The 19,838-nt window shown below is 41.3% G+C and overlaps 1 protein-coding gene across 1 annotated transcript; it reads right to left on the bottom strand.

Moving 5' to 3' along the window:
• Positions 1–177: 177 nt before the first annotated feature.
• On the bottom strand, positions 178–19,620 carry rnf10 (ring finger protein 10). Its single transcript, XM_056289278.1, has 17 exons — positions 18,622–19,620; positions 13,963–14,147; positions 13,572–13,777; positions 13,205–13,295; positions 12,848–13,032; positions 11,962–12,098; positions 11,389–11,543; positions 6,584–6,709; positions 5,946–6,186; positions 5,310–5,443; positions 3,361–3,478; positions 3,161–3,262; positions 2,902–3,039; positions 2,671–2,762; positions 2,491–2,548; positions 1,971–2,135; positions 178–1,861 (listed from the first exon to the last, which is right to left on the bottom strand). Exons 1-17 carry the CDS (start codon positions 18,785–18,787, stop codon positions 1,788–1,790), a joined length of 2,373 nt encoding a protein of 790 aa, XP_056145253.1. The 5' UTR covers positions 18,788–19,620; the 3' UTR covers positions 178–1,787.
• Between the last annotated feature and the right edge of the window lie 218 nt (positions 19,621–19,838).

The raw sequence follows: 19,838 nt of genomic DNA, 5'->3' as shown, positions 1-19,838 counted from the left end.
CCGCACATAGACGGATTAACACATTTTTCGCCTTTACTGGAGAGCATGGTTTGTTTAAGGTTGCCCTCACGTGGACAAAATTAAACAGTATGAGCAGATTTACATTATAAATGCTTTTAAAAAAAATCCTTGTCACTTGTCTTCAAACGTTGGTATTGTAGCCACAATGAAAGTCACTTTCTTGATTGTGCATAATTCTTTATTCGTTCAAAAGGCTAGTTACAATCACTAGCCAACAGACCTGTTCAAAATTAAAGGTGAACATAAGAACCCTCAAACAAAACGTCTAAATCTTTACACCCCAACTTTACTTTTTTTCTGTTGAACAAGCAAACCTTACATGTCAGCAAAGTTTTAGTTTCACACGTTTTGCAACACTGAACTCAGATCAGGGTAATGTTTAGATTTCTACAATAGGTGAGATGACGCAATGAAAATATGAGAATTAAAGAGATCAAAGTGCATATTTGCACTTTAACCAGGCAGAATATACTTGTGCTCAACCCACAGTCTTAAATCTCCTTAAAACAATACTGCTTTTACATCCTAATAATGGTATGAGATCAAAGTTGACTGACATGTTTGAAAATATTTCAAAGGGCTTTCCTTTCAAAGCAACTACCCCCAAAGTAATCTCTTTCATTTTGGGAGGTGATAGTATGTTAGCTTAGGTTCTTCTGTAATAAACTATATATTTTTATAAGAAGGAATGTCAATATGAACAATGTTTGATCACTGGGCAAAGAGTATCTTGGAAGAGTTCAGAGGGTGTAATGCAGATGCAGCTGGCTGACTGCTACTCAAATACAAAAGCACCCGCAAAACATCTTTCCCAACATTACCCTTGTGAACCCTGCAGCCTAAATTCTGGGTCATCCATATGGAACCCAGGCAATGCTCATCAACCATAACTGAAGTGAGCAAGGTATCTAAGCATCTCCATTGGAAGCCATTATCATATTCTGCAACACATTATGAGCCTGTAGCTTTTTTTTTGGATTTCCCCCCCTTTTTCTCCCCAATTGTACCCGGCCAATTACCCCACTCTTCCGAGCCGTCTCGGTCACTGCTCCACCCCCATTGCCGAGCCGGGGAGGGCTGCACACTACCATATGCCTCCTCCGATACATATGGAGTCGCCAGCTGCTTCTTTTCACCTTACAGTAAGGAGTTTTGCCAGGGGGACGTAGTGCGTGGGAGGATCACGCTATTCCCCTCAGTTCCCCCTCCCCCCCCAAACAGGCGCCCTGACCGACCAGAGGCGGCGTGAGTGCAGCGACCAGGACACATACCCACATCCGGCTTCCCACCCACAGGCACGGCCAATTGTGTCTTTAGGGACGCCCAACCAAGCCGGAGGTAACACGGGGATTCGAACCAGTGATCCTCGTGTTGGTAGGCAACGGAATAGACCGCTACGCTTCCCAGACGCCCCATGGGCCTGTAGCTTGATACCGTGATAACATTTTAGTGATTTTATCTTCCACCTTTACAAGGTGAAATGGCCCTCTTACTTCTTGGCCTTCTATGTATATAACGTTACTGCAAATTATTAGGTCAGTTGTACTCTATTTGAATTAAGCTTAATGGCATGAATCCCACCAATGGATCATCAGAGCGGATAAAGCATAAAACAGTGATTAAAGCAGCTTTAATGTAGCAAACGTTGGCTACATACTAAAACCCATCTCCATTGGTTATAGTTTCCCGCCAATATAAAAAATGGGGCAATGGTAGATAATCAACTTAAACAGATGGTAAATGAAGATTATAAACTTCAGTGTTGTCTACTTCGTGTGAACCATGGATGTGCTGAACAAAAGTTTCTGCTTTTTCTTTTTCTTCTTTCCTCCTTTTTCATCTAAAAAAGAAAAACAAAATGAGTGAAATTAGTTAAAGTTTGAATACAAATAAGGAAAAAAGCCATTGTTCCAACTGTGCTCAATGAAGTAGACACACTCAAGACTGACCAGGGACAACTACAGGCTGTGGAGAAGAAGTTGGACCATGGTCCAGCTGCAGAAGGGCCTCCTCAAAGGCTTGGCTGAAAGAGTTCTGGAAGCTAGGCACCGGGATACGGTCTGACCCATCACTCTCTCCATCACTGTCTGCTGCCGGCGGAGCCAGAAGCTTATCTAGAAAATTTGAAATACAATGTAGCCTTCTCCATCCATTCAGAGAATTTCTGCCCACCAAGTGTGGTAAAATCATGATACAGAGAATTAAATAATAACAACAACCGATAATCCAGTAATCACTCTATTCCAATATCAAAATTCTTTCAGTCAACAGTGCATGCCATATTCATCCAACAACACAAGCACATGACCTGCACACATACACATCAATCGACATTAAAATTTGTTGTAAAAAAATCTGCATAAAATTCTTCTTACACCAGTCACAATAAAGGGAACAAGTTCATGGGGCATACTTCAAATAAGTTGAGTGTTATTTTACCAGTCAGTATAATATATACACATGCACTACCTTTCTTTGGAGTGATCCTGGGCCCAACATCAACTCTGGCCTTACCATCTCTTAGCATCTAAAAAGAAGCAACAAAGTAATTGATCACTGGCTGCAGTGGTAAAACAATGCATTACTCTTGTGTCCAAGGCAATAGAAATTAACAATATATTCAAGAGCAGGCAAGTTTGTCACAGATACCTGTGCAAAGGACATGCAGTGAGAGTCATCCTCCACACTACCAACCACAAATGAGGAGTTTTGCCCATTCAGGCAAGGAAACATCATTCCACCTGAAACCACAAAGAAGAGCAGCTCAATGCACAATGTGTAGATACTTCAATGTGTCAACAATTAACACTGTCAAAAGTTTAGAAGCTAAATTATAGCACTGACAAATAAAGAACAATGGCTGGTTTAAGCTGCTCTCACCAGAAGCGGGGCTGCAACTGAGTGGTGAGGGAGGGGCCAGTGTGACATCTGGCTGGATCAGGGGACAGGTATTATTAGGAGGTGAACCAAATGCTGGGAATTGCTGAAGGTTCTCCAGCCCGATATGCACCTCTGGGTCTGAGGGCAGAAATGATTTCAAATACATTAACAGGTTAAGACGACTCAGTTTGCAAGATGTACACATTTGTTCAAAGGCCTCATTAATAGCGTACATAGTAAAACCTCTGGCCATACTTACATTTACCCTGCTTCTTGTTCTCCTCAATTTCAATGCGCTTTTCCCTGCGTTTCTCATCCCTTGCTTTCTTCTGTCTCAGGCGCTTTCTTTTCTCAAGTTCATCTAAATGTTGAAAAGACATTTTTACCAAATTTGAAAAAATAATTACGATCCAATAAAAACGGTCAAAAAGTGAATTCATATTTATAGTGCATACTGACCTGCAAAAGTGTCCAGAGTTTCTTTGGACAGAATGGGGGGCTGCAGGGCTAGCTCACAGATGCTAAACTCACATGTGAGTGGCAGGTGGGCTAGATAGCGATGTCTTCTGCGGATTTCCTGAGAACAGAACCAAATAGCAGAAGTAGTCCCAAAAATAAAACTAGAGGAGTGCACTCAGTAGAGTGCAGATCTCCGCCAGGCATACGAAACTCCCCTTATCCATACACGCACACATGGGCAGAGAAAACATTGTTTTTCCTGCCACTATAACACTTTTGTGCAGTACCCAAATCGATTGAACAAGAAATATGGGGGGAAAAAAGTTTGTAATATGCAGCGCTCAAGCTAAAAAAATCTACGTTATAATCAAGCTAAGACATCTACCTAATAAAAAAGTTTTTCCTGTCAGTCTATAAATGCACAGCCTCCTTGGCGGACCCTCACATGAAAGCGACCAAAACTGACATGAAATGACAGATCAGGCTATCATAATTTCAAAGCCATTATTAAAAGACTTCAAATGTGTTTAACCATTGCGGTTTTCATGATATAAAATGAATCAAGGCGAATGGCTGCTCTGCTGATGGACTTTCATTCATAGCTCAGCCAAGGGAAATGTGTTATTGTAACTACTGAGATGATTTGCAGCTGTGACTGTGATTAATCCTACTCTTGAAATTTGCATTTTTATACCAGAGTTTTAACATTGGTGACTATGGCACTTCTGTGTGGCAGCAAGGTGAATCAGGCAAATCTTTTTACCCGAATACATAATGCTTTGGCTTTGATACTATCTCTGCCCGATCTGACTCAACCGTAGATGTGAGTCGCGCATGCCCACGGTTGACCCAGAGCGGCCAGCGACAGGAAGCAGCGTTGGTCGAGCGAGCTAGAGAGTGACTGAGGAGAAGGAGCGGTGATAGTGAGAATAAACGTTTTTTGAAGCTTTTTAATCACCGCAACCCCAAGAGGTTCTCCATTATACAGTCACAACTGTGCACAAAACATTTTTAGGCTGATGGGTCCAGTAGTATGCAAGATTAGCCGCGGAGAGAGAGAGACACACACACACACAATCCTCTCCAGTTTTTTGTCTGGTGGAGGTAAAAACACATCCAAAGGGAAAACTTGCAATATTGATTATCAACCGTAGCAACAAAAACAGTAACAGTCACTTTATACTTTACATGATGAATAACAAAAGAAAAATTAGACTTTTAACAAACTATTAGGTCTGCCCCCGACCAAAGAGTTTTCCAGTCAACCAGTAGTCATTAGTTCAAGCCATTACTCAACTAGTCATCACATGTTTATGGTGTTTAATTATTTAAATATTTTTTTTTGGGGGGGGGGGGGGCATCAGATAATGGTTTTGAGTTCCAGGGCTGAAAAAGAATGTTACAAGTAACATTTTTAACACTCTGCTACATTGCAGAGAAATACAAAACCTTAATAATAAGCCTTTAAAATAAATTTTACAAGTGTACACACGAAGAGAGCCACCTGTTAACGACACTGGCAAAAGTGTTAATGAATCTGAATCTGTTGAAACAACCAGCAAGGAGACTGATAAGAGACCGACTGTTAATTTTCAACATAGTATAATATCACACAATTTATGAACTTGTAACACCAACACAACAACTTTATAAAACAAATGATAAATAAAACAGCCGTTTATCCCACACTTTTCTGCCCAACAGTCTAATAACCGCATGTACCAGCTGTGTACACGTGAATGTCTATCCCAGACTGGCAAAGTATCGCCACCTCCTATGTTCATCTTTTCAAATTAAAAGCCCCCATACTATTCATACAGGCCCCCCCCCCCCGCGCGACTGTGATCAATGAAAACTTAGTTGACTAAGACTCTTCTCATCAACTAGCGTTTGGTCAATTATTTGGGGTCAGCCCTACAAACTATGATCAATGATTTTCAGTTTCTTACTTCAGTGACTGTGTGTCCCTCTATTTCCACCACTGTGGCAGTGATAGAACTGGGGCTGGCTTCCAAGCTGCCATATTCACGTAACAGACAGCGTACATTCACAGGGTGCAGGAACATCTGCTGGCAGTCCTCAGCTAGTGGGGGAGACCGATTGAAAGATATGGGGTAAATGATAAATGAAGCTTTGACGTTAAGAAGACAGAGTTTGATTTAATTACAACTCTCTTTACATATTGAACATACTTCTTATGATTAATATAGGTCAGTGTAAATGTTACTTGTTCGTGTTAAATATCTAACCCAAGTGTCCCCTAGGTCTCATTTTGGCTAGCAGTTGTCATAGCTTTGGATCTATGCAATCGGGAAATCTGTCATTTGTGTTATCAATCATTCATAGTTACACATCCTTCTTCTTGCAGACAAGCTCAACATTCAACACTGTCAGCAGTAGAATCAGATTGTCAAGGAATAAAGGTTTGTAAAGACATTTCTGCAACTTTATAGAACTATACACTTTCTCCAAACATTACAGGCCCTGAAAATAGTTTTAATATAGCAGTCTCTTTGACTGCTTCTACAGCACCAGGAGTCCTCCACATGACACCAGGCAGTGAGCTGTGCTGAGGGATTTCCTACCTTGGTAAAAATAGTAGTAGGGTCCATGCTCCACATTGGCTGGCAGGCGGCTTGGCTCTACGTGGCTGTGATGGTTCACCTCAGTCAGCTGGGGCTCTTGGGCCGCATCCACAACAGCCTCGGGAGGTTCCTCAAGCACACTTTCGAGGATGCCTTCAGGGAACTCTGGCTGCTCTCCAGCAGAATCCTCTGGGGGCTCTGCCACCTCATCGTCAAACGCAGAAGAGTATTGTAGCACATACTAGAAAGCAATGAAAATGAGGTACTTCGTACTCAGTGGTAAAATCAACAGCACCAAAACACAAGGAGACTGGAATGCTTTTGAAACAAAATTAAATGAAATCCAGTCTTTGCTTAGTAATGCCATATATGTATAGCCCAATATCACAAATTTGCCTCAGGAGGCTTTACAGCAATACATCCTGTCCTTGGGTAAGGAACAACTCCCTAAAAAAAAAACCTTTAACAGGGTGAAATAAAATAAGAAGAAACCTCAGGGAGAGCAACAGAGGAGAGAGCTCTCTCTCCCAAGACGGACAGATGTGCAATGGATGCGTGTACAGAATAAAACACAATTTGTCGATTTACTGTCAATTTGGAATTCAAGCCAAGTATGGCAGATGGTTTCCTAGACTGACCTTAGTGCTGCTGAGGGTGGTGGTCACCACCTCATCAACACGAGACTCTTCCAGAGTTAGAGAGGACAGGTCAAGGCTGTGACCAGTGCTTGGCCTCTGTTGCTTCAACAAAGCTTCCTCTCGCTCCTAAACCAGAGGGACAGATAGAAGTTTGCATAATGGCCAGTGTTTCAGTGTCAATCCATTGTGTGTGACAAAGTCCATCACATAGAGTGTATTTATGTAGATGTTATGCAAGATATTCACAGATTTTCAGGTGCTGGGACTGTAGTAAAGAATACTGATAAAAATTCTAACATGGGAAACATTTGTCAGCTACTTTTTATTGTCATCTTTCGTTATTTTTGCTCATTGCCATCTGTTTTGCTGGTTAACACTAGAATGACCAAGGCTGCCATTTTGACAGTTTTGTTTTCAAAGTTTAATAACTTTGTGGGGGGGAAAAAAGATACAGACCTGCTACTTCCTGAATGCTCCTACAATTGCATATATTTGCATTAAAATTAGTTTTAGATCAATTGGACCAAAAAAAAAAAGTTATGATAAGATCTACCTGAAACGACCATGAGCGGTCAAAAAGATGGCTCATAATTTACATGTCATCATGCATGTCATGTCATTATTTATGACGTGTGTGTTGGTTGTGTCATTTCCTTCATGAAGTTCATTGCTCTGTCCTAGAAACACATTAGCGTTCTCCAGTGCTGAATAATAGTCGAATCTTGATTTTTGATTACTGCCAACATGTCTGAGTACACCTGCCGTTTAAGACGCACCATGACTACCACCGACACGTTGCAGTATTTACAAGAGTTTGACAGCGGTGATTTGTTTGAAAAATAGTATTAGAGTTGTTAAATGTTAATTTTGGTGTCAGTCGTTTCTTAACAGACATACTAACATATGCAATGCATTAATATCTCAATTGGGTATTTATCTTGACAGAATATAGAGTTTAAAAACCGGTGGTCATTTTGACGGCCCATGGTTGTTTTAGGTAGGCGTGAAATCCCGGTCATTCTAGTGTTAAATGTTATCATCCCAGATAATGAAGATGAGCTCAACACCATGTATGGTATGGTATTTCATGAATGATAAACAAACCCAGGTCCCTTAACGTGTGGTGTGTGTGTGTGTATATATTATATATACACATACACATACATACATACATACATACACACACACACACATAACTTTGTTAAAAGAAACACTCAATGGTAGGGAAAGTGCTCAACAAATAAGGAGCAAAATAGTCCAGTGAATCAAGTAAATTCTTTATGAGACAGTACAAGCCTGTTTCATGTCATAAGCAATCATCAGCTGTTAATAAAGCTACATGGGAAAGGACATACCATTTACTGCCTCGTCATGCACATCATGTGCACAACATCCAATAGGGAAGGGAGAGGTGCGACATTAAAAAAAATTCAAAAACACGTGATTGCTAAAAGTCCAATGGGGGAAGGGGGCTGGTATTTGTTTATATATACATATATATAGTGGCGGACCCTAGGGGTTATGCCTCTCACCCAGCAGGGCTGTGAGCTGGGGTGTGGTTTACGTTCCCGGGCTCTCTGGTGCAAGGTTGTTCCTGTTTCAGCTTGGTTTTGGAGCTGAGGAATAAAGTTCAAACTCGCCTTCGTCTCCTGCCACAATATATATATACTATATATAATAAAACCCTAACTCTAACAAAGTTATATATATATATCCATCCAACATTATCTTAACCACTTATCCTGCTCTCAGGGTCGCAGGGATGCTGGAGCCTATTCCAGCAGTCACTGGGCGGCAGGCAGGGAGACACCCTGGACAGGCCGCAAGGCTATCACAGGGCCGATATATATATATAAAACTTTGTTAAAAGAAACACTCAACGGTAGGGAAAGTGCTTAACAAATAAGGAGCAAAATAATCCATTGAGTCAAGTAAATTCTTTATGAGACAGTACAAGCCTGTTTCATGCCATAAGCAATCATCAACTGTCATCAGATGCATTTACAGATGCTGTTTGGACACATGTCAATCAACAGCTGATAACTGCTTGCTGATAATTGCATATGGCATGAAACAGGCTTGTACTGTCTCAAAGAATTTACTTGAATCACCGGATTTATATATATATATATATATATATATATATATATATATATATATACACTACCGTTCAAAAGTTTGGGATCACCCAAACAATTTCGTGTTTTCCATGAAAAGTCATACTTATTCACCACCATATGTTGTGAAATGAATAGAAAATAGAGTCAAGACATTGACAAGGTTAGAAATAATGATTTGTATTTGAAATAAGATTTTTTTTACATCAAACTTTGCTTTCGTCAAAGAATCCTCCATTTGCAGCAATTACAGCATTGCAGACCTTTGGCATTCTAGCTGTTAATTTGTTGAGGTAATCTGGAGAAATTGCACCCCACGCTTCCAGAAGCAGCTCCCACAAGTTGGATTGGTTGGATGGGCATTTCTTTGAGCAGATTGAGTTTCTGGAGCATCACATTTGTGGGGTCAATTAAACGCTCAAAATGGCCAGAAAAAGAGAACTTTCATCTGAAACTCGACAGTCTATTCTTGTTCTTAGAAATGAAGGCTATTCCATGCGAGAAATTGCTAAGAAATTGAAGATTTCCTACACCGGTGTGTACTACTCCCTTCAGAGGACAGCACAAACAGGCTCTAACAGGTACTATTTAATGAAGATGCCAGTTGGGGACCTGTGAGGCGTCTGTTTCTCAAACTAGAGACTCTAATGTACTTATCTTCTTGCTCAGTTGTGCAACGCGGCCTCCCACTTCTTTTTCTACTCTGGTTAGAGCCTGTTTGTGCTGTCCTCTGAAGGGAGTAGTACACACCGGTGTAGGAAATCTTCAATTTCTTAGCAATTTCTCGCATGGAATAGCCTTCATTTCTAAGAACAAGAATAGACTGTCGAGTTTCAGATGAAAGTTCTCTTTTTCTGGCCATTTTGAGCGTTTAATTGACCCCACAAATGTGATGCTCCAGAAACTCAATCTGCTCAAAGAAATGCCCATCCAACCAATCCAACTTGTGGGAGCTGCTTCTGGAAGCGTGGGGTGCAATTTCTCCAGATTACCTCAACAAATTAACAGCTAGAATGCCAAAGGTCTGCAATGCTGTAATTGCTGCAAATGGAGGATTCTTTGACGAAAGCAAAGTTTGATGTAAAAAAAATCTTATTTCAAATACAAATCATTATTTCTAACCTTGTCAATGTCTTGACTCTATTTTCTATTCATTTCACAACATATGGTGGTGAATAAGTGTGACTTTTCATGGAAAACACAAAATTGCTTGGGTGATCCCAAACTTTTGAACGGTAGTGTATATATATATATATATATATATATATATATATATATATATATATATATATATATATATAATCCCCCCCACCCCCCCTTTTTCTCCCCAATTGTATCTGGCCAATTCCCCCACTCTTCCAAGCCATCTCGGTTGCTGCTCCACCCCCTCTGCCGATCTGAGGAGGGCTGCAGACTACCACATGCCTCCTCCGATACATGTGGAGTCGCCAGCCGCTTTTCACCTGCCAGTGAGGAGTTTCACCAGGGGGACGTAGTGTGTGGGAGGATCACGCTATTTCCCCCAGCTCCCCCTACCCCCCCAACAGACACCCCGACCGACCAGAGGAGGCACTAGTGCAGTGACCAGGACACATACCTACATCTGGCTTCCCACCAATAGATACAGCCAATTGTGTCTGTAGGGACGCCTGACCAAGCCAGAGGTAACATGAGGATTTGAACCGGTGATCCCCGTGTTGGTAGGCAACAGAATAGACTGCCATGCTACCCGGACGCCCCATGTACTTAATATTTTTGTAGTCTTGAAGCAACAGACCTTAACAGTTCTGTAGATTCAAAGGTCTAGGGAAATTCTCTGGTTTCTCCAAAGTTGTGTAATGGGACATTCCAGGGCCGGAGGCACACATTTGGTTGACTCTAACTCTGAAAAAAAATACTCCTTGAACCCACCCCTGGAAGAAGAACCTTGGTTTGTTTTACTACCAAGGAATAGACGCAACATATTATTTATATTTAGCACAGCTATAGTGCCTTCACTCTGTAGATTAGCGAATGCTCTATGAAGCTAAACCAGTACAAGACGCCATTCGCAGTAAGACAGAAAACAATTAAGCACCAGTGTCATACTCAGAGAGTTTACAAGATGGTTGTGAGACCAGCTATGTTATATGGTTTGGAGACAGTGGCACTGATGAAAAGACAGGAGGCGGAGCTGGAGGTGGCAGGGTTGAAGATGCTAAGATTTTGATGGGGAGTGACAAAGAAGGACAGGATTAGGAACGAGCATATTAGAGGGACAGCTCAGGTTGGACGGTTTGGAGACAAAGCAAGAGAGGCAAGATTGAAATGGCTTGGAAATGCGTGGAGGAGAGATGCTGGATATACTGGGAGAAGGATGCTGAATGTGGAGCTGCCAGGGAAGAGGAAAAGAGAAAGGCCAAAGAGGAGGTTTATGGATACGGTGAGAGAGGACATGCAGGTGGCTGGTGTGACAGAGGAAGATGCAGAGGACAGGAAGAGATGGAAATGGAGGATCCGCTGTGGTGACCGCTAATGGGAGCAGCCGAAAGTAGTAGTAGCAATGCTCAGAGGGCAAGGTGCAACTTGATTGATGTCAAATATGACGACAGCTCAATGTCTCTGCTCATTTCTACATAACTTTTTGCTTTAACGCTCTCCAGACCACAAAATCTGAAATGCAATTTGCGCATGTAAATATTTATTAACCTGTAAATGACAGAGGGCACTTTGGATGAAACAGGCCTGTGCATCTTCCTCCTGACTGAGCTGAGCTTGCAGGGCAGCTTTCTCCTCAGAAACTAGGCTCAGCACCTGTGCTGGTGAGGCCAACAGCAGCTTGGAGTACTGGCTAAGAGCCATGTCTGGAAAACAAATAGCATTTGGCAGAGAACACAAGTAGGTTTCAGCATTAATGCAACCCAACAGTGTAACAACAATGTGGGGCAACTTCAGTGAAATGGCAGACCTATTTGGCAGATACAAATAGTATGACTCAGCTCTAAACCACGATGATGCGTAAGTTTAACAAAGAAATCACTGCTGAATCAGATGTGTTACCTTTTCAGCCCTCTTATACTCCCCACAGATAAAAAACAACAACTTAGCTACTGTCAGCCTAGTTATTCATTTTAGATGATTCATTCTTTTTTAAGCTGTGCACATGGAGGGAATCAGTTTTAAAGAATGGGAAAATAGTTCATGTTTTCATTTTAAATTACCAAACTGCCATAGAACTTCAAAATGTCTTGCTTCCATAAAAACAAGATTCTCATTTCTCACCTCCAAAGTGAACAGGTTCTTCCACTTTCACCCACTGAGAGCTTGGCATAGCCACAAGAGCCCCTTTCTCTCTCCGCATCAGGCGCATGGTGATGAGATCACCAACTGCATACTGCCTGGTCTCCATAGCAACAACGCTACAAAAAGAAAGCACAACTCATTAAGATTTGATGGCAGCCAAAATAAGATATTGATATTAATGATACTGACAATTAACATACACTACACTACAGTCACCCCGGTATTACACTAGACACTCCAGTAATATAATAAGACTCTCCTGTATTTTTAGATTGTATAATTGGACTTTATATAACTCCAATTCAAATCAAATTGAAAATCAATAGACAGCAATGGCTCAACTAGCCATTAGCTCAAATCGGCTAAGAATTATATCTGTATTGATTGGACACAATAGGGTACATTGTTGAGCGTAATTTCATTACCAATTGCCAACATTATGATAATTAAAAAAGTGGACTTTACAATTTGACTGATTTGATAATATAATAATTTTATATATGTATGTGTGTGTGTGTGTGTGTGTGTGTGTGTGTGTGTGTGTGTGTGTGTGTGTGTCAGCCCTGTGATGGCTTGGCGGCTTGTCCAGGGTGTCTCCCCGCCTGTCACCCAATAACTGCTAGGCTAGGCTCCAGCATCCCCGCGACCCTGAGAGCAGGATAAGCGGTTTGGATAATGGATGGACAATTAACATTTCCCCTGGTAAGTTTTTCCAGTACCCTACTATGTGTCTTTTACTCAGAATACAGATGAGAGTACTTGAAAGCTGTATCCAAAACACTTAGATAAAACTTTAGACAAACAACTTAAGACATTTTATAAGTAGTAAAATTCTGGCAGTAGCTCCAAGTCATTTCTTATTTGCCTTTTCAGGTCACCGGTGTGAACTGCCTCATAACATATGGGGCATTTGGACCAGCTCTTGTCACTTAAAGATAAATAGTGCAGCATGCACGGCCAGCAGAAGATGTGTCCGCATCGAGTGATGTGAGCTGCCACAGGAGGGTAGAGGCAGATGGGACAAGAGGGCACCTCATGGCTGTAGATACGCTGAAAATGTACACAGATGTATTGCCATTTGTTAACCAATGCCTAATTTACTGCTTCTTTTTTGATACACGTGAACTGACAGCAAATTTTGTTTGAATTAAAAATGCAACTGAGAAGTGGTAGTGGTAGTGAAGAGAAAGAAAATATACTTGAATGCATGGTAGGCACATACCACTTGCTGCACACAGTCCCAGTTCACCAGGGTGTCTGGGTCAGTAAAGTGAGCCTTGTAGTCTTGATCATCAGTCACCACGAACTGGCAACTGAAAAAGGAGAAACATTTTGTGCCATTACTTTCTATAATAATACAGGTTTTTTTTCCATCATACCATTGCCAATCTGCACATGCACTGACCCTGTTTATAAGTGTAGGTTACAATACCAAGAGCCCCATGTTTGTGTGGGAAAGCAGCATGTAACCCTATTAACTCCCTTTCAAAGTAGACCAACAACAAACTGGGCTTGTACTAGTCTAGCACCGCATGTATGTACAGTGTAACATACTAGTTTATAAATACTGATCTAGTGGGGTTACTTACTTTGCCTGCAGAAAAAGCTCCTTGTTGAAGGGCTTGTGCTTGTGGCCCCACTTGTTGCGGCGGCCCCAGCAGGAGTGGCCTACTTCTCCAATGCCACCATTGCCCCCACGGGGTTCAAAGGTGAAGTTCAGCAGGTGATTCAGGCTTATCTTTTTGGGTCCAGCAAACTGAGCCGGGCTAAACTCAGCCCGGCGCGTCTCTGCTACCTGGAGAGGCAGAGGAGGATAGAGAACCATTAACTGTAGTAACTGTCTGAAATTAATACCTCCAGGAAACTTGGGAGGAAAAAAAAAAGATTTTCTATGTTACTCTCGCCCATTAATTGTGGCTTTAAATAATGGGGATCAAAGGAATGAATGAGGGAGAAAAATTATTTGTTACAACAGCTCACCTCATCACGTCGTCCTCCACCTGTAGCTCCATATTGTCGCCCTCCACCTCTCTGAGGGGGTCTCTTGTCAAAATTCTTGCTTTTCTGTGAATTGGTGCGACGTGGACCTGGGAAGCTGTCGCTTTTAGGAAAGGAGGGCTCACGCTTCCGGTTGTAGCGCTTGGATCCTCCATTATTCTTACCATCTGAAAAGAAAGGTAATATGTAATAATACATAATAATATGTAGTAATGGCAGATCAACAGGTGAACTAGATTTTGTGGGAACTCTTAGAAAAGCATTTGTGTGGCCATAAAGAATGCAAACATTGTTAGTGATTTGGCTAAAAGTTTGTAAAAGTGAAGAAGTCATTTTTTGCATTAGTTCCACATTTGGTTGTTGTGCTTGTATACATTATATAGAGAGAGAGAGATAGAGATATATAGAGATATGATGACAGCTGATGATTGCTTATGGCACGCAACAGGCCCGCACCATCCCACAAAGAACCCACTTGAATCACTGGATTTTATATATATATATATATATATATATATATATATATATATATATATATATACATACATACATACACACACACATTATATATATATATATATATATATATATATATATATATATATACACACACACACACACACACACAGCGTTTTTTTTCTTTCTGAACCCGTCAATGATGTGTGGTGTGTGTTGATAGAAGTGCTCAACTAATGAGGAGTGGAATATCAATACAGATGCAGGAAAAAAAGTTTTAATACATAGCAGTACAAGCCTATTGTTAAAAAGAAACACTCAATGATAGGGAAAGTGCTCAACAAATAGGGAGCAAAATAATCCAGCGAGTCAAGTAAATTCTTTATAAGACAGTACAAGCCCGCTTCATGCCAAAAGTAATCATCAGCTGTCAATAAAGCTACTTGGGAAAGAACATACCATTTATGGCCTCGTCATGCACAACATCCAATGGGGAAGCATAAATATAATATATATATATAGATATATATATGGTACATGAGGTGAAATAACAAATAAAAGTGTTCCTGATTCATGATATACTTATATATAACTTATAGTCAATTAAAACAAAAAAAATACTAACTGCTTCAAAAGTTTTAGTACTATGGGTGAAAATTTAATATTTCATCTGTGTTGGTAATGTTCTTGTAGACCACTTCTGCTGACTCAATACAGAAGACTACATGTGTAAATTATATCCTGCTTACCCTTCTCAAACGGTGTTACCTGACCACTGCATGACAACAATCTTTGTTCTTTACTTTGTCAAGCAAGTTATAATTTCCAAAGATTTTTTGGAAAACCACTTGTCTGAAAAGCTAACAGCAGTAATGGAGATGGGCCATGCTCTTCTCGCATAATAAAGTACACTGTTTCCTTTTTTAAGAATATTATAAATATTATAATATTTATATTACATATTTTATAATATATAATAATATAATACATTATATATAATATTAACATGTTATAATATTAATATATCATAATTATATTATAATATATTATGACTGCGCAGACTGACGTTTTGCAGTGTCTTTGTCCACGTCTAAGTTTGTGTCATCGCGTGAAGTTTTTATTCTGATTGTCGATTTCGCTTGGCTGGGAGAGTTGACACTGGATTGGCTGAGAGAGTTTGGTCTGCTGCGTCCTGTGGGCCTAAGGAGGAGGCACTGAGGCCGGTCTGACAGGACGCAGAAGTGGGGCAGGCTAAACTAACTGCTAGCCCTCAGCCCTGCCCGAGAGGAAACACCGAGGCGGTTCGGTGGTGGCCTCGCCTAGCGTCGACTGTGAAGAGTTTTTGTCTGCGTATGCGTGTGTCATCGTGTGGAGTGCAGGGGAGGTGTGTTGAAGGTGTCTGGCTGGACAGCTAGCGTTGGATCGGCTGAGGGAGGCTGGTCTGCTGCATCCAATGGGCCCTATCTGGAGCTGCGCCTGAAGAGGAAACACCAAGGGCGGTCTGACAGGACACGGAAGTGGGGCAGGCTAAGCTAACTGCTAGCCCATGCAGACTACCAGTTCTGACAGTCATTCTGGCTGGCGTTCGTTCTCTGGACGGTGGAGTTTTTGGACTGTGTTGCACTGGGTGAACTGTGTTGTTGGCTGTGTGTTTTTTTTTTTTTTTGTTGCTTTGTTCTCTCTGTTTTTGTATGTTTTTGGTGGTGTTGTTTTTAGAGGTTTTTGGATATGTGTTTTTTGTTTTTTTTGTGTTGCGCTGCTGTGGGCTGGGGGAAACGGAATTTCATTTCTTTTGTGTACGTAGAACATAAGATGAAATGACAAATTGTTCCCGATTCCTGATATTATGGAACTATAGAAGATGTAATATGGAAGGTCATGATCTTAACATGGACAAGGCATGTGAATTATGTATTTCAATAAGACTCAACGAGGGGAGGCTATATATATACACAAACCCAAATTCCAATGAAGTTGGGACATTGTGTAAAACGTTAATAAAAACAGAATACAATGATTTGCAAATCCTTTTCGACCAATATTCAATTGAATACACTACAAAGACAAGATATTTAATGTTCAAACTCATAAACTTTATTGTTTTTTGCAAATATTCACTCATTTTGAATTTGATGCCTGCAACACGTTCCAAAAAAGCTGGGACAGGGGCATGTTCACCACTGTGTTACATCACCTTTCCTTTTAACAACACTCAATAAGTGTTTGGGAACTGAGGACACCAATTGTTGAAGCTTTGTAGGTGGAATTCTTTCCCATTCTTGCTTGATGTACGACTTCAGTTGCTCAACAGTCCGGAGTCTCCATTGTCATATTTTGTCCTTCATAATGCGCCACACATTTTCAATGGGAGACAGGTCTGGACAGCAGGCAGGCCAGTCTAGTACCCGCACTCTTTTACTACGAAGCCACGCTGTTGTAACACGTGCAGAATGTGGCTTGGCATTGTCTTGCTGAAATAAGCAGGGACGTCCCTGAAAAAGACGTCGCTTGGATGGCAGCATATGTTGCTCCAAAACCTGTATGTACCTTTCAGCATTAATGGTGCCTTCACAGATGTGCAAGTTACCCATGCCATGGGCACTAACTCATCCCATACCATCACAGATGCTGGCTTTTGGACTTGGCGTTGATAACAATCTGGATGGTCCTTTTCCTCTTTAGCCCGGAGGACACGACGTCCATGATTTCCAAAAACAATTTGAAATGTGGACTCATCAGACCACAGCACACTTTTCCACTTTGCGTCATTCCATCTCAGATGAGCTCGGGCCCAGAGAAGCCAGCAGCGTTCTGGGTGTTGTTGATATATGGCTTTCGCTTTGCATGGTAGAGTTATAACTTGCACTTGTAGAGACGAACTGTGTTAACTGACAATGGTTTTCCGAATTGTTCCTGAGCCCACGTGGTAATATCCTTTACAGAATGAGGTCGGTTTTTAATGCAGTGCCGCCTGAGGGATCGAAGGTCACGGGCATTCAATGTTGGTTTTCGGCTTTGCCGCTTACGTGCAGAGATTTCTCCGGATTCTCTGAATCTTTTGATGATATTATGGACTGTAGATGATGAAATCCCTAAATTCCTTGCAATTGTACATTGAGAAACATTGTTCTTAAACTGTTGGACTATTTGCTCATGCAGTTGTTCACAAAGTGGTGAACCTCACCCCATCCTTGCTTGTGAACGACTGAACCTTTCAGGGATGCTCCTTTTATACCCAATCATGACACTCACCTGTTTCCAATTGACCTGTTCACCTGTGGAATGTTCCAAACAGGTGTTTTTTGAGCATTCCTCAACTTTCCCAGTCTTTTGTTGCCCCTGTCCCAGCTTCTTTGGAACGTGTTGCAGGCATCAAATTCAAAATGAGTGAATATTTGCAAAACACAATAAAGTTTATGAGTTTGAACATTAAATATCTTGTCTTTGTAGTGTATTCAATTGAATATAGGTCGAAAATGATTTGCAAATCATTGTATTTTGCTTTGATTCACGTTTTACACAACGTCCCAACTTCATTGGAATTGGGGTTTGTATATATATATATATCTCAACAGGTCTTGGACAAAGCAATCGCCGGCCAGTGTTCTCATTTGAGCTTTAAAAAGAGTGCTTATAGGTATATGTATAGGTTTTTGTATTGTATTATGGCTTTGTCTCTGTCTCTTGTCGCACCAGCCTTTCCTTCTTTGTATGTTTTCTTCTTGCATCCTTTTCAATAAAATTAATTTTGGAAAACTTAAAAAAAAACAGTGACATTTCTAACACGATTAATCAGAATGGTGTGCAGACAAATAACTGGGTGTTGACATTGAAACAAAAACACACCAATTTGTCACTGCACTCATATACATATTGCAAATTAAAGCATGGTGTACTGTAAATAAATGTAACATAGGTGTGCCTGCCTGAATGAAGAGTGCTTTCGAAGACTAAAAAAAGGGTATAAGCTCGAGTGTTGCAACCCAATATTACTTATACAAGCTCTGGTAATGGGGCTCAAATGCTTTGACAGCGTCGTCATCCATGTCGGGTAAACAAACCGTGCTTGAGAGGCCCCTGAGAGGCCACACGGGGCAGCGGTGAGTGCATGTGCGCTCTCCACAAGCCACTGCTTCGCATTTCAGGGTTTAATGACACCGTTAGATCATACAATCGCTCCTTTACCTGTTTTGGGTTTAGATTCCCCAGGTGTCGGTCCCGTCGAGCTGGAACGAGGCGGAGCCTTGCTGCTGTTGGCGCTGCTGCTGGTGTTCTTCTCCATGTTTGCCTTGCTGAGGGGTGCTGAGGGTCTGAGGCCGGGCTCCTGGGTGAGAGCGTCGACGCTTGGCATCAAACGGAGAAACGGGAGGTGAAAGCGACCTGGAGTGAGTGCGGGGCAGGCGACGAAGGCCCTGGTTCATTTCTGTCCAACGCGGAGACCCCATCACGGCGACATCTTGACAGCCACGACAAACTTGAGAAAAACAAGAGACACAATTTCGGCGTCTCAAGTTATGGAGGCTGTTGGGAGAGGAGGACGAAAGCTCACCGTGCCGGGGCCAAGACCCCGAAAGAAAAAAAAAGTCTTTTTTTCTCAGTGCGGAAACACCACGCCCCAACCAAGGCGTTTGACGTTTTCCAAAACGCTGGAAAACGTGCAAATTAAAGGAATTTGTCCAAAATTTCAGGTCCCTTGAAAAGAGCTTTCAGTAATGGCGACGGGTCGCCAAACAGGAATCTGCGAGACCCGGATGGATCTTCTACCCCCCCCCCCCTGCAGATACGTTTAGTCAGGACGCCCCGCTATGACTTGTGGGAAATGTAGTCCATATGCGCTAAAACTTTACAGTCATTCAGGGGAGGCTTGTAGTTCTGTGTTTTATTTAAAAATACCACCGGTAGCTGGTTTTGGTCATTTTAAAGACATTTATAATTCAGGAGATTTGCATTTTTGCAACAAATGTTAAATTATCTATTGTGTCATGTTAACCCCTTTAAGTGACATTGCAGCTTTAAATGTAATGTCATATTTTAAACTGGGGGACACTGATATGAAGCCTTCTGTAATCTCCCGAGTCTTTTCTTGACACCACCCTTCTTTCAGTCATTCACAGATGAACCCCCATCTTTAAGGTTAAGTGTATAATAACTATTGTGTTGATCATGGACACGCCTGGATTGATGGGCGAGTGTTAAATGAATAAAATGGTGTCATGTGAAGTCAAGAAGAGTATAGAACAACTTTATTCACATTAATTTTTGTGATATTCACCGCAAATTGAGCTATTGAAGTTAAAGGCTGCATGGTGAAATTATGTAACCCCAGGTTTATTATCCCAATACATTCTGTGCAGAAAAAATACGTCACTTTTTTTTCAAATATTGTTCAGCCCAACTTTTTT

This window comes from Lampris incognitus, chromosome 1 (genome assembly GCF_029633865.1).
Source record: "Lampris incognitus isolate fLamInc1 chromosome 1, fLamInc1.hap2, whole genome shotgun sequence".
Classification (NCBI taxonomy): Eukaryota; Metazoa; Chordata; class Actinopteri; order Lampriformes; family Lampridae; genus Lampris; species Lampris incognitus.
This window is presented reverse-complemented; position numbering and strand designations above follow the sequence as displayed.

What these genes read in the sequence shown, in the direction of transcription:
- rnf10 (XM_056289278.1), bottom strand. Translation starts at nt 18,787, where the DNA reads ATGCCAAGCGTCGACGCTCTCACCCAGGAGCCCGGCCTCAGACCCTCA. An exon ending in GTGCCCTCTGTCATTTACAG is followed by an intron (nt 6,710 to 11,388) that starts GTTAATAAATAT and finishes CCTCTGGTTTAG; the next exon opens with GAGCGAGAGGAAGCTTTGTT. An exon ending in CTACTACTATTTTTACCAAG is followed by an intron (nt 5,444 to 5,945) that starts GTAGGAAATCCC and finishes CTCCCCCACTAG; the next exon opens with CTGAGGACTGCCAGCAGATG.